Source organism: Elephantulus edwardii, unplaced genomic scaffold (genome assembly GCF_000299155.1).
Source record: "Elephantulus edwardii isolate Elephantulus edwardi_28Jun2011 unplaced genomic scaffold, EleEdw1.0 scaffold00101, whole genome shotgun sequence".
Lineage (NCBI taxonomy): Eukaryota > Metazoa > Chordata > Mammalia > Macroscelidea > Macroscelididae > Elephantulus > Elephantulus edwardii.
In genome coordinates, this window is record NW_006399851.1 from 2,628,107 (window position 1) to 2,642,572 (window position 14,466).

The following is a 14,466-nucleotide window of genomic DNA, read 5'->3' on the forward strand; positions in this document are numbered from 1 at the left end:
TTCCCCACGCACTTCCTTTTCCCCCTTCCTCTACTGAACATTTATACACACCTTAGTAGTTATAATTCTATTTTTAGAATACTGACCTTAAACATTATTTGTCCTTATGAGACTTAGTTCACTCTGCATAATGCTTTCTAGACTCTCCAATGGTACATATATTCTACAAGCTAGTTACTCCTTAGTGCTGCATCTTATTCCAAGTGTGCTATCCCTGTGATCAGTTGTTGGTCAGAGGGTTGTTATATATAAACTTTTCGGTGATTGATTTTTGAAAATACATCATGGGACTTTTCTTCTCAGTACATCTTAATCTGGAAGAGCTTACAAAATCTACTCAACATTACAACACTACAGACATCTCCACAGACAGACAAGTGGTAGCTGGATATGAGGTATTTTGATTGAGAATTGAAGCCAGGTCTTTTAAATGGCAGGCAAGAATTTTACCATTGAACCCACCAACACTTAACTGTAAATAAATAACAGCACTTGTAAAATGGTAGGAGAATTTATCCAAATCTGTGTCTTTTCCAAATACCAATAAAATGCAGATAATTTAGTCACATAATACCTTACATACTTCCATTACATAGATACCTACTAACAAAGCAATTCTAATATACAACAGAAATAATAAACTTCATTCATTAATTGCATTTATGTGTTCTTGGCTAATGAAGACAGGAGAAGTAAGCATTTAAGGCATTAAGCATCAGTAGCTCTAAATTTACTCTCTACTTTCCCAGTATGCACCACTTTTTCTCTAACTCTTCATCTCTGCCTCACATCTTGCTATTTGATGAGCCTTATTAGCCTATTTTAAAGTGATAGTCTCTTTAAGAAAATAATTACAATGTAACATAATCTTTAACAAATAGAAAGGCTCTATTAGGAATTAAATACTTAAGTATTGAAGTTTTGTTTCCTGACATGTTTAAAACTATTATATAAGTTAACCCACAGCAATCAATTTATGTGCCTAGAAATACCATTCTTTCTTTTGCTAATGAAGGTCCTAAGGCACAAATTTATTAAAGGTATACGTTTGCATGGGATAATAATTGGGTCTATAATATTAAATTCATAGGCTCATTATTTAATTGCAAGGGCAGATTATGAATACAGCTTCTAAAATGTATTTTAATGAAAAACACTACATCCTGACCTAATCATATCAACCTTATGCTATCTAATTAAGGATGCAAAAAATCATTAGGGTTGCAAAATATTAGTTCCAGCTCCATCATGCTGTGAGCTGCCCCTTCATGAATATATATATTTTTTTTTACTCCATGATAAATAGTTAATGAGGTAAAAATGACAAAATTTGCATGTAGGCAAATTAGTTTAATAGAAAGATGTCTTTTCTGACTATTGAAAGTGACCTTACTCTTACCAAAAAAAATGGCTAAGATTCATTGAAATTATCATCTGCATGTCTTTTCTCAAATGATATATTATATGTATGAACAATATAAAAATTATACAATGCAATAACCCTAAATTCTCATCATACTGTAAATGTGTTCAGTGCTTTTGCATTTATCAACTTAATAAAAGGAAATTAAGCATATTATAAAGTATCCATTTATGTGGCAATTTTTAATGCAGAACATCAAAATCAGAAGCATATACTTAATAGTTAGTACTACATTAAAGGAACAAGATCAAATTTTTAAGGCAAAAGAATTTTTGAGTACTTACTTGAACTACTTTTGTCTTAAAATGGCTATTCTACCTTTAATTTGGTTTTTACACTATCAATGATTGTTTTCAATTAAACTGGCATTCTGTCTTGAAATTAGCCTATCAATTATTCAACAGGGCTACCTTATTCTGCATTGAAGCAAACTGAGCAAAGAAATATAAGACACGTCAAGGAAAGTAACACACACAAATTAATTATAAGGAAGGAGGCTCTGTGGTATGAACACTCGGCACATGAAATATGAGTTTATTCATTTAGGTGTAGAAATATTTGTATGTGGTTAACAAACAAAACTCCAACAGTAAGAAACAACAGGTGTCCTTCAGATGTTTACAGAGTCATGGATGATTCCATGGTAGAATTCTCACTGGTCACCCTCATACAGGATACCAGGGTTGTTTCTAAATAAATACATCTCATACACAACCAGCACCCATGCCTCGCTGGAGACTTTCTTGCTGTTACGGGACTAAACAGCTCTTAGCAGGCTAGCAAAGGTCTAGTGAGATCCACATCTAAAAACTGTTGTTGTTAGGTACATTATGTTGGAACCAACCCATATCTAAAAACCCCCCCCCAAGCAGGTTTTCAGAGGTTGTAAATCACATGGGAGAAGATTACTCATTTCCTTTCTTGAGGCAGTTTTTGGATTCAAACAACCTTTAAAGTGGTAAAACAGCTGTCCCACAAGGCCACGGGAGTTTCCTTAACTAATGAAAATACTATGGATCACACATACAGTATTGTGGTACAACTTCCAACATTGCTGCAGCAGAAAAGTAATCACAGTGCAACAAGAGGACTGATAGGGGTGTCTTCCTTAGCTCAAATACTAAGTCCATCTTCTCTATTTTCCTCTAAGGAAGAAAGATGGACAATCTTCTCTTGGATGATTTACAACCTCTGAAAACCTGAAGGCGGGTCAGCTATGAGTCAGTTCAAACCCAATGACACAGACAACAAAAATAAATCAAATTTTGTTACAAATCGTGCCAGATAAGAAGGTGTGTGGAGCTTAGGGATACAGAAAATATAACTAGAAGGAAGTAAGAATCAGATCAGAACATATGAAAAATGTACAATAGTAAAGATTTTGGATTTTTTCTTCAGGCAATAGGAGAAGTTTTTCACAGGAGACTGCAAGGTTAGATTTGCATTTTAGAAATATCATCCTGACATAAGTGAATAGTGAATTCACATGCAGTGTGAAAATGAGGGAAATATATCATAAGAGTGAAGGTGGAGAGAACAGTTGGAAAAGACATGCAATTCTTTAACAGTTTTAGTATTAGAGACCTGGGCTTATGCAGTAGCAAAGGAATAGACCAAAGAAGGCATTAAGGAAGTTGAAAGAACTTGATGATCAAATAAATAAAAAATCTAGGAAATAACAGGTAGTCTAGCAAAGCTCTGAGTTCTGGTCTTTTTGGGATTTAAAATAGATGAAATATTATATATCAAGTCATTGTTGTTGTCTGGTGCTACAGAGTCAGTTCTGATTTGAAGTGACCCTATGCACAACAGAATTTAACCCTGGTCCATCCTATGGTTCCAAGACCATTGAGGTCTAAATGAAGTGGATTGATAACAAAGGTAAAATCTATGAAGTAATTATGTGTTGAGCAGATTTGCAATCTTATAAATTGTATTTGGATCATAGTGAATTTCAGGTGTTTTGGAGACATCTCTCTGGAAATGTCAAATAGGACGCTGGTTTGTGTTATACTCAGAAGGGAAGAATATGGGCAACTTATATACTTGAGAATTTTTCTCAGGATGGAAACTACAAATCAAAAGGGAGTTGATGAAAGGAGAGTATAAAGAATAAGAAGAGAAGTAAACCAAGCATTTAATCCTGGAAAACAATGCTATAGAATATGCTAATAAAGGAAGTAGAATTAATGAAAGTCTAAAAAAAGATCACATAAGAGAAGATAAAACAAGGAAATCAACAAGAATGCTAAAGAAGGCAAAACAACATTCTGCTCTTTCTGTCCACTTGAGATTACCTTAAAACAAATAAACTCTTCACATAAAAGAAACTTGTCATTAGCTTCTTTTGCATTCTTCACAACTCTAATTTTATGCCATACATAGGCGGAGGCACTAAGGGATAATTCTCTAACAAAATAACAATGCCAAACTAAAATAATTGCTTGGTTGCATGTCTTCATTTCAACAGATAGAAAAAACAAGGTGCAATTGGTTTGCAAACCTGTATAGTGTTAGGTGCCATTGAGTCAACTACAAATCACAGTGAACCTATGAATAGTAGATCTGAATCTTGCCCTATCCTGGGCCATCCTCACCATCTCTGATGTGGCCGAGCCCATTGTTATAGTCAGTTTGTCAACCATTCCTGTTAATGATTCTGCTTTACTGACCCTTCTCAGTATAATGTCTCTTTTCAAAGACTGACCACTCCTCACAACTCCATGACTAATACAAGTGAGGTAAATTTCCATTGTCCTTGCCTGTGAGGAACATCCTGTTTGAATATTCTCAAAACCAGAACTGTTCATCTTTTTTGACAGTTCATGGAATATTCAGTACTTTCCTCTAACACCCCAATTCAAGGGCATCAAGTCTGTAATCCTTTTTCATTGTCCTATATTCAGATGCATAGGAAGAATTGAAAAGACCACACTATTTGTATATAAGTAGTAAATACAATACTAAAATAAATAAGTTTGAACAATATGAGCAAATTCAACCAAATTCACTTCTACTAGCTAATTGATAAACTAGTAGAATATCTCTGTTTTACATATTCAAGAGGCAAATGTACTTTGAAACAACTGACCTTTCTTCTTTCACCATTGATGCCTCTCCACTGTTCAGACTTTTTCACTATAAAGCTTAGCTCCTGATTGGAAATTTCCAAGTCATATGGTATGAAGAACTTGCTTTCTTCACTGTGGATGCGCTGAAATGTATCCAAGACCCAAGAATCACTGTGCAACCTAGGACAAAGGTATTTTGCATTTATTAAGCCTTTTTAAATTTTTTTCCTCCCAGAATGGTAATAATTTGTTTCCTTTACTAAATATTTTCATATTGCTTATTATAATTTATTTCTCTAGAAATGGTAAATAATTTTTTCAACTAAATATTATAAATGAACAACTACCTTTTTTTAAAAAAAATAAGTTCAATGACAAAGTATTTGACGTGATCAGCTACTAACTAAAAGGTCAGAAGTTCAAACTCAAAAGCAACTTCATGGGAGAAAGATGTTCGTAGATTTATAGAACCATTTATTCTGTCCCATAGAGTTGCTATGAGTTGAAAGTAAGACAAATATTAAAAAATACGAATTATGCCTTCACTTATAAAAGTTTGTTGATTTTTTTGGGTTGTTGTTATCATTGTTTTGACACAATGATTGTAGCAATAGGGTTAAGTGTGATCAGAGATTGTAAAGATGTCCCCGGATAGGATAAGGGTTATATCTATTGTTCATAGGGTCACTATGAGTCATACTGCACTGTAAGGCAACTAACCACAGACAGGGTAGTCTGTACGGATTTGTACTGCTAATGCAAAGACATCTTCTGTGATTTTAATTTATAAAATTTTTGGAAGAAATATTGGCAAATTGGCAGTCTCCTCCCATGAACATTTATAGCTTTGGAAACCTGTTGGAGGGTCAGCTATGGGTCTAGTACCAACTAGATAGTAATACAGGAGAGAGAGAAGGGGGGAAGTGAGAGAGAGAGAGAGAAGGAAGCAGGAGGAGGAGGAGGTAGAGGAGGAAGAGAAGAGGGAAGGGGAAGAGAGGGGAGGGGAGGGGAGGAGAGGGGAAGCGAGAGAGAGGAGAGAGAAAAAGAGAGGAAAGAAGAAAGGAGAGAAGAGAGGAGAGGAGAGAGAAGAGAGGAGAGACGAGGCGAGAAAGGAGATAGGAGAAGAAAGAAGAGAGGAGAGAGGAGGAGAGGAGAGGAGGAGGGAGGAGGGCGAGAGATGAGAGAAGGGAGAAGAGAGAAGAAAGGAGAGGAGAGAGAAGAGAGAGGGAGAGAGATAGAGATGTCCAAAGAGAGAAAAAGAGAAGACAAAGTATGATTTCTGTGTTTGGAAACAGTAGTGGAAACCACGTCGGAAATAGCTTGCCTCCGGAAACCCTATGAACTTGGAGAAACGATTAAAGTTATACAAGTGTTCAGGTCTTTCATTCATAGGGTAGCTAGGAGCCGCCTTCAACTTGACGGCACTTAACAACAACAGCAACTATAATCTAGAATTGTTCTAATATAACGTTCTATTTTTCAAATGTTTAAATATAATTAACACTTTGGGGAAATGATTTTTCTATATAAACTTGATTAGAAATAGTTTAAGAAACACAGATTTGTGCCACTGAATATGGGACAGATGGAGAGCCATAGTGTCAATAAACTATCTTTGTGAGAACTATTATTTTTAAAAAATGCTTCCGCTACACTTTAGATTATTAAAGTATTTAGGCATTATATACTGTTGCCTTCTTACATATTCAAAGTAGATAAGTACTTTGTGTGAATGATAAGGATGAAAACATTTTGCTTTACAGAGTATTGATTATGAAACCTAGAACTGATTGATTTCCCACTCACTATGCCATTTTTTAAATTTTTATTAATTTTAATAAACATTTACAGAGATTTTGGATTTCCATTCATTCATTGCTGCACTTTTCTCCCTGCCCACCCTTCCCCACAGGTTCGTCCCTCTCTTTGAAAAGAAAAAGAAAAAAAATCCTTCACTGGTATCCAATTCCCCCATCCCCCCTCACCACCACACCACCCCCCACCACACTGAGTACACTTCTCTATGCAACCTTAATTCTGGACTCCTGTGCTAACCATAATACTCAATCATATGTCACCTCTAATCTGTTCTTTCCCTCATCTGTTTCAATACAGTATACCATTTTTGACCTCTACACAGGCCTAGGACTGAATGTCCCCTTCTTGATTTGGATGCCTGATTGTTAAGGAACCAAATGGACTTTTGGGAGGATGGGAGTTACCTGATTAGGGAGGGAACAAGAGGGTTTCAGAGTCCTGTTATATGCTAAGCTCTAGGATTTACCATGATTCATTATTTATTCTTTAGTTTTACCATGATTCTTCTTTTACATATTGTTGTTGCTGCTGTTTGCCATCAAGTTGCCTGTAGCTCATAGTGACCCTACAAATTCATACACTGAAATCAATGGTATTACTATTGGTAATGGAAAGACATTAAATCCAAGTTGGTTAACCTCAAAGTTCATTTTATTTTTATCATAACAACAGTGCAGTTAGCATAACTGATACTTTTATTTTCATTCTGTCCCAAAAGAGCAAAATAACATTTTTGAAACTAGATTTCAAACAAGATCTTAGATATATCATTTAACCACAACTGTTTTACATTAATCACAGAAGGAAAAGAAAACTGAAACTTCCACTCAGCCTAACTGATGGTCCATGGAAGACCATATAGTTACTTACTGTGCGTTGAGATTCTAGGTCAGCCATTTGAATGATTTACTAGTTGTCTTGTTTAACAAGAACTAGTCTTTACCATTCTCTTAAGCTTGTTTAATGTAACATTTGTCTTTTTCTTTTAATGGTGGCAAGATTTAATGTAATTAAATTACTGTCAATTTGCTGCCATAAACATTTTCTATATTACAATTTCAAGTGCAAGATTATCAACAATGCAATTAACTTTGAATTAATTAGGAATTACAGTTCTGTTTCTGCTGGCTTCTGTTCCTATTACCCAGAAAAGTTCAGTTTTTTACATTTCCTTCATTCTGTATAAAAGAGAACTCTGAAAACATCCAACTCTGGATGTTGCTATTATTTTTGTTGAGTGCTGTGGCATTAGAATCGACCCACAGTTGACCTTACAGTGGATTTTCAGCATCAGTAAATAGCATGGAAGAGATTGCTTATCATTCTCCTGCAGAGCAGATAGTGGCTTTGAGCTGTCTACCTTTGTACTGGCAGTGCATTTCCTTACCACTAAGTCACCAGAGGTCTTTTGGCCTGCATCTACAGGGTGATAAACAATGTCTTAGCAGAGCAAAGAAAAGTTTCATACTGGAATAAGGAAAATAGTAAGGGATTACATTTTTGTTTTAATTAACTTTTTTCCCTGCAATTTTGGGTGGTATTTTCCTGTAAAAACCCCCATAATGAGTTGCTAATGGTCAACTTGCTATAATTTTTTTGGCATATGATTTCCAGTCTTATTATGAAAGCTTACAAGGAGAAAGAAATCTATGGTTTTACAAAAAAAATTTATTCATTTGGTAGGGAGCTTTGGTGGCCTAAATACACTGCACTCCCCAAAGCACGCAGTTCAAATCCATTAGCTGCTCTGCAGGAGAAGGACAGACAATCTATTCCTGTGCATCTGAAAATCCACTGGAGGGTCAGCTATGGGTCTTTTCCACTTGATGCACACACCACCAGCATTCACTCAATAGGAGAATCAGTCAAGTCAGATAATTTCTATTCATCTTTGGGGTACTGATCAAACATATTGTATATACAGTTAAGTTTTTACTTTCAAAGTTATCTTTATAAAGCTAGAAAGTCCCAACTTAAAAAAAATATAAACTTTATTAAACTATTTCATCAAGAAGACTCATTCTTAAATGAGTCAGCAAGTGACACATAATTACACACATATTTCTATTATCTCCCCTTTCAAATGGAGGGGTGATGTGTGCACGTGTCTGTGTGTGTATGTGTATCAGATTGACTCATAGAGTACTGAAGATACTGGAACTCATTGGAAAAGAAGTGAGAAAGAGCAAAGCTAACATGGGGAAAACATTATAAATTAGAGAATCTAGGAAAAGGATTGCAATTTTCTTTTTGCATCTTCTCTAGATTTAAATTTTTCTTCTACAGGACTGAGAAATAAATAGAGACTTGTACACCAATGTTCATAGTAGCGTTATTCACCATCACAGAACACGGAAACAGCCCAAACGTCCAAACACAGTCAAATGGATTGAGAAATCATGGTACATTCATGTGACGGAATATCCTGCACCACGCAGGAGCAATGGAGCATTATGATAAGTGAACTAACTCAGTACCACAAGGACAAATATTGTAGAAGATAATTATTGTCTTATTATACAGAACAAGTATGAGGATCCAAGAGGGGCAGGGTGGGTGGGAGCAGAGGCATGAGGATGGTTGGGTGTGTGTGTGTATCTTAATCATAGGGTCACATAGTTTGATGGGTGGAGGGGAAGAATGAAGGAAATGTGAAATATCTAGCGTGGAAAAACAATGTATTCAAACTTTATAAATAAACCAGTATAAAATAAAACTTTTGAAAATAGTTACAATTTCATGATATCTCATTTAAATGCATATTATTATTATCAATTGATAGCAATGGATTGCTATTTCTTCTGTTAATACAAGTGTGCAATAAATCTGCAAATTATGTACTTTTAAAATATTTCTTTGAAATGTAAGTAAGATCAAAGTTTATTCATGAATATCAGGCCACAAAAGATGAGACAGTCATGGCTTTAGGGGACATTAAAATTCTGTTAAGATTGATGAAAAAATTGGAAATGAACACTTCATTGTACAATATGCAGGTTCACAGCATGATGAAAGTAATTAAAATGTTGAAATGGCAAATTTTTGGTACATATATTTGTCATAATATTTTTTTAAAAAATTAAAAGAGAAACTACATTTCACCTGTCCAAAAAGCCTTAGGCATTACTGTTTCTAGAAATAGGTCACATAGTATGCCACAGGTTTTGATGATGGCCAATGAAACAAAGTAATTTACAAAGTCCTCTGCCCTGTGTCCTACATTTGCAGCAATTCATTGCTTGGTGAGTGGCAGAAGCTATTATGTTTTGCTCACATCTGAATGTGGGTCATTTACAGAAACTAGCATGTGACATTTCTTTTAAAGCTAAAAAGGACAAGTGTGAACATATAGTTAATATAGTATTTTAAGGGTCATGGAAAGGATGGAATTTCTAAGTTAAATAATTCTAAATGCAAATCCATATTTATACATATATATACACATATATTTATATATGAAGAAATATATAAAAGTTAATGTGTTTATGATATAATTTGTAAATTTATTAGTATCATTACATTAAAATTATGAAGGTATAGCTTTGAATTGCCTATAACCAAAGCTCTTTTGGCTTCAGTAGTGTATGCTTGCAATAATATGTTCTTGTGCATTGATTTTAAATGTTACAATATACATATTATTTACCAAAAATTTTAACACTTTAAATGAGATGCATGGTGTCAAAATATTAATATATATAGAGATAGCATGTTTGCTTTCTAGAAATTCTTGTTTACTCACTATTCTCTTAATGGCAATTGAAATTACTAAAATACTTTTGTTACAAATTACTCTAAATAAAAGGAAAGGCAGTATATACAAGAAGAATAATACAAAGATAATAACGAAAGAGAGAAGTATTTTTAAAAGAAATAAACTGTCTCCAATAGGGAAAGGATCATTTTAATTGTAGGCTCACTTGTGAGAATATGGTTTATTCCTTTGAAAACGCATATTCTTGTTCAAATGAAATTTTATACTATTTTTTCCATAATCTGTATACTTATTTTGGGGAGTTGTAAGCATTACATATAAATTTAAAGATTAAAAAAGAAAAAAATTTAGAAAATGAAACTAGGATATAGTCAACAATATACAACTTTCAAAAGTTGAGGAAATTCACTGTTGGACTATGTGAATTTTTGTTTCCACATTCTGGAAACTAGGAACAACTAGATGGTGCTCCACTACCATTATTGATCATTCTGAAAGGGATAATAAAAAATGTGTAACAAAACTCATAAAAAAGATCACCTTATTGGCTTCATAGAGACTGGAGGAACCTCCAAGATTATAGCCTTTATTCACACTTCAATCCTGGAACTGAAATCACACCTTGTTATCTAAACAGGTAGGAGTGGCATTTGATTCCTAAACAACACGCCTCTGGAAACTCTATGAACTTTGATAAATGTCTATAGTTATAGAAAGGCTTCAGGCCTTGTGTTCATAGAGTCACAGACTCTATAATGTTACCACATCAGGGAGTAACATAGTCTTTAGGACCTTATACCACGCTTAGAAATGAGCATGTATACAGATTGCCTAAATATTTTCCATTTTCCCTTTTATATGGATCTTACTGGCCTTTCTAAACTTCTCCCTCCACATCGTATCATGTTCTCCTTAAAACAGGTTTTGGCCAAAGAAGGCAATCTAAAAGTCTATTCTGGTTGTTTGATCAGTCAAATTAAGACACAGAAGTTTGATTCTAGTTAGTATGATGAGTCAAATTAAGACATAGGGGCTGTCCATGCTTTTGCATTCTTCTCCATTATCTTTCATGCTAAACATTGAAAACAAAAAACACATGGGCATAGATTATATTTGAACAATAAGTTATATTTGATTTTAAAGGGGAAATGTGTCTTAAGATCATTTAAAAAAGAATATTTTTTTTCTATCTATCCTTCTATTTTTTATGCTTTAAATTTAACAAATGTTTTATGCATGTCTATTTTGTTCCAGGAACTTTGCTAGCTGCTGCAGAGAGGGAAATTAGGTGGCCTAGTGCTAAGAAGCAAAGCTTCAATCCAAAATGCATGCCACTCGGATCTAATAGCTGTTCCCTAGGAGAAGGATGAGTAAACTCTTGTGCAGTTTACTTGCTGGAATGACTGCTATGAGTTGGTTCCAATCCACTATACACAACAATAACACAACCTTGTTCTCAAGTCAAAGGTTTCATGTTTTTTATCTCAGTATTTCTTTTTGTTTTCTGGCTCAAAATACAAAGTACAGAGAACCAAAGGCTCTATTTACATGTACATATATATAAAATTTCTTTTTCTCTGAAACTTCAACTTTCCCAGTATGAGGTCTTTTCTTAGGCTGGCCCATCTTGACAACATGGCCAAATTATGTGATACAAAGTTTCAGCTTCCGTGCCACTAAGGAGTATCTTGGTTGCCCTTTCCCCAAGGCAGATTTGCTTGTTTTGACAGTCCATGGGTTATACAGTATTATTCTCCAAATCAAAACTCAAAAGTACCAATTTTTCTCCTTTAATCTTTATTTATTTCAGATACATGAGAAACAAATGAACATATCATATCTTGGATTAGGCTCAACTTTCTCTTTGAACTGCTATCTTGCTTTTTAGAACTTTGGAAAGGTCCAGGACACTTTTCCAATACAGCATATCTTTTGATTTCTTCACTACTGCTCCCATGAATGTTGATTGTGAATCCAAGTAAAATGAAATCGTTGATAATATCAACTTTTTCCAGTCTATCATGATGCCTATTGGTCCAGTAGTGAGTTTTGTTTTCTAGATGTCAATATATAATCTATAGTGAAGGCTGTAGTCTTTATTCTTCAGCAGCAAGTGCTTCAAGTCTGCTTCACAAGCAAGGTTCTGTTATCTGCATAATACAGATTTTGGATAAGCCTTCCTCTAATCCTGATACCATGCTACTCCCTATAGTGAGCTTCTTGAATTATTTATTCAGTATATAGATTGAATAAATATGGAGGGAAAAATACAACAATCTCACATTTTGTGATTTTAAACGAGACAGCATTTCCTTGTTCTGTGACTTGGTCTATTTATAGGTTTCAAATGAAGGCAATTACATGTTCTGAGATTCTCATTCTTTTCATTGTCAAAAATAATTTGTTATAATCCACGTAGTCAAATACTTTAGCATAGTCAATAAAACACACGTAAACACTTTGCTGATTGTCTTCTCCAGAAAACATCCACCAGACAGATATCAGCAATGCTTTCTCTTTTGCCCCAGAGGCTTCTGAAAACAGCTTAAATTTATGGTAGCTCTCTGCTGATGTATTGTTCCAACCATTTTTGAACAATCATCAGAAAGGTTTTATTTACATGGAATATTTTGATAACAATGTGTTTGATAATTTACACATTTTTTTATCACTAAGTTTGGGGTAAAAGAAACCCAAAAAACCCAAGGGGGCCAAAAGAACCAAAAGCCGGTGGTAAGTGCTATTGAGTCGACTATGATTCATAGCAACCCTACGAGCAAAAGAATGTGTAAAAGTCTTACATATTTTGGGAATGTTTTCGGGAGGGACAAGTCCTTGGAGAAGAGCATCATTGCTTGGAAAGGTTGCAGGTCAACACAAGAGTAAATGACACTGGATGAGACAGATTGACACAGTGACTATGGCAATGGAGTCAGGAGTGTCAGAGATGTTGACTCAGGATAGGGCAAGATTCAAAGCTGTTATTCATAAGGTTGCTATGAGTCATAGTTGATTCAAGAGCACATAACAGCAATACATAGTGGCATAGCCTGTATGGAGTTTGCTGTAACCCAAAACTTAATGATCCAAAAGTTACACATTCCTACTTGATGATACACAATAACAACAACAATGACAAAATATATGTAAGTTGTCTATAAGCCTTTTGAACTTTCTGGTAAAGGACTTAAAATGAAAAGCTAAACATAATATCCACGGATGCTTTACTTAGTAGATTCATACAGGTGTTTGTAAGGTCAAAGCATGGGTTGTAAAGGCCATAGAAGACACTCTGGAAGGACAAACATATTCCCACATATAACAATGTTCTTAACTCATTCCACCAAGTTGAAATTGACTCATTGTTGACCTTCCAGCAGGTTTTTTGAGACTGTAAAATGCTTGAGAGTTGATTACCCATCTTTTGCTTACAGATGGATTCTGTAATTCCCTGATGGATTCAAATACCAGAGAGAGGAGCAGTTCCTGAGTGATGTAAATGGTTAACACTCTTGCTGGCTAAATGAAAAATAGGGAGTTCCTGAAGAAAGTCTTAGAAGTCTACTTCGGGAGCCAGGGAGACCCAAATTTGAAAACCCCAAGGAACACAGTTCTATACTGATACCTGTGGGGTTAAATGGCTCAAAATTGACTGGATGGTAATATATAGTATCTCATGACAGAACCGGAAACATTATATGATTAACCAAATCACTTAAAATAAAGACCACTAAGAGAAAATGTAAAATACTATGTCAACTTTTACTTGTGTTCCATTTTGGACTTCCATTGGCTCGACGCTGTATGATGGCAATCTTGTTTTGGTTGAGGGTCTCTGTAGATTGTTTATTTAAGCCTCATGTTTAGAGTCAATAAGACCTCCAGGGGGTCACTTGAATTTAAGGCCAAGTCCTTGTCTCCAACTTGGAAACTGGGTGGAACGACTAGACTCTGTAATATTCTGTAACACAGGCTCTCTTTTTTGGATAAGGGTCATTATGGAATGTTTGGGTTTTTTTGTTTTAATTTTTTTGTTGTTGTTTTTTAATGTGTCAAATGTGATAATGGTTACCCATGGTGGACAGTGTTTGGTGGAGCTCCCTGATTAAAACAAGCTTGGAAGCAGGAGTAGCATCCACTTCCGAAATAGCTTGCCTCTGGAAACCCTACGAACTTGGAGAAAAGAAGGAAGTTATACAAGTGTTCAGGTCTTTTGTTCATAGGGTTGCTATAAGTCATATATGATTTGACAGCACTTAACAACAACAACAACAATATATAGAGAGAGGAAGAACCTAAACGATATAGATTGACACAGTGAGTGTTGCAATGGACTCTTCTTGTATGTCATGAAATGTGAGGATGGCACAGGACAGGACTGGGTTCAGAACTTTTGTTTATAGGGTCACTATGAGTAGTACTCAACTCAATGGCACATA

At 34.9% G+C, this 14,466-nt stretch overlaps 1 protein-coding gene across 1 annotated transcript in view; it reads right to left on the bottom strand.

The window, feature by feature from the left end:
* The window catches only part of LOC102856623, a 587,398-nt gene that overhangs the window by 137,711 nt on the left and 435,221 nt on the right, over window positions 1-14,466 (bottom strand). The window contains exon 12 of the mRNA XM_006891623.1: window positions 4,515-4,674. Within this exon, the coding sequence (XP_006891685.1) occupies window positions 4,515-4,674 (160 nt within the window). The remainder of the gene's footprint in view (window positions 1-4,514; window positions 4,675-14,466) is intronic.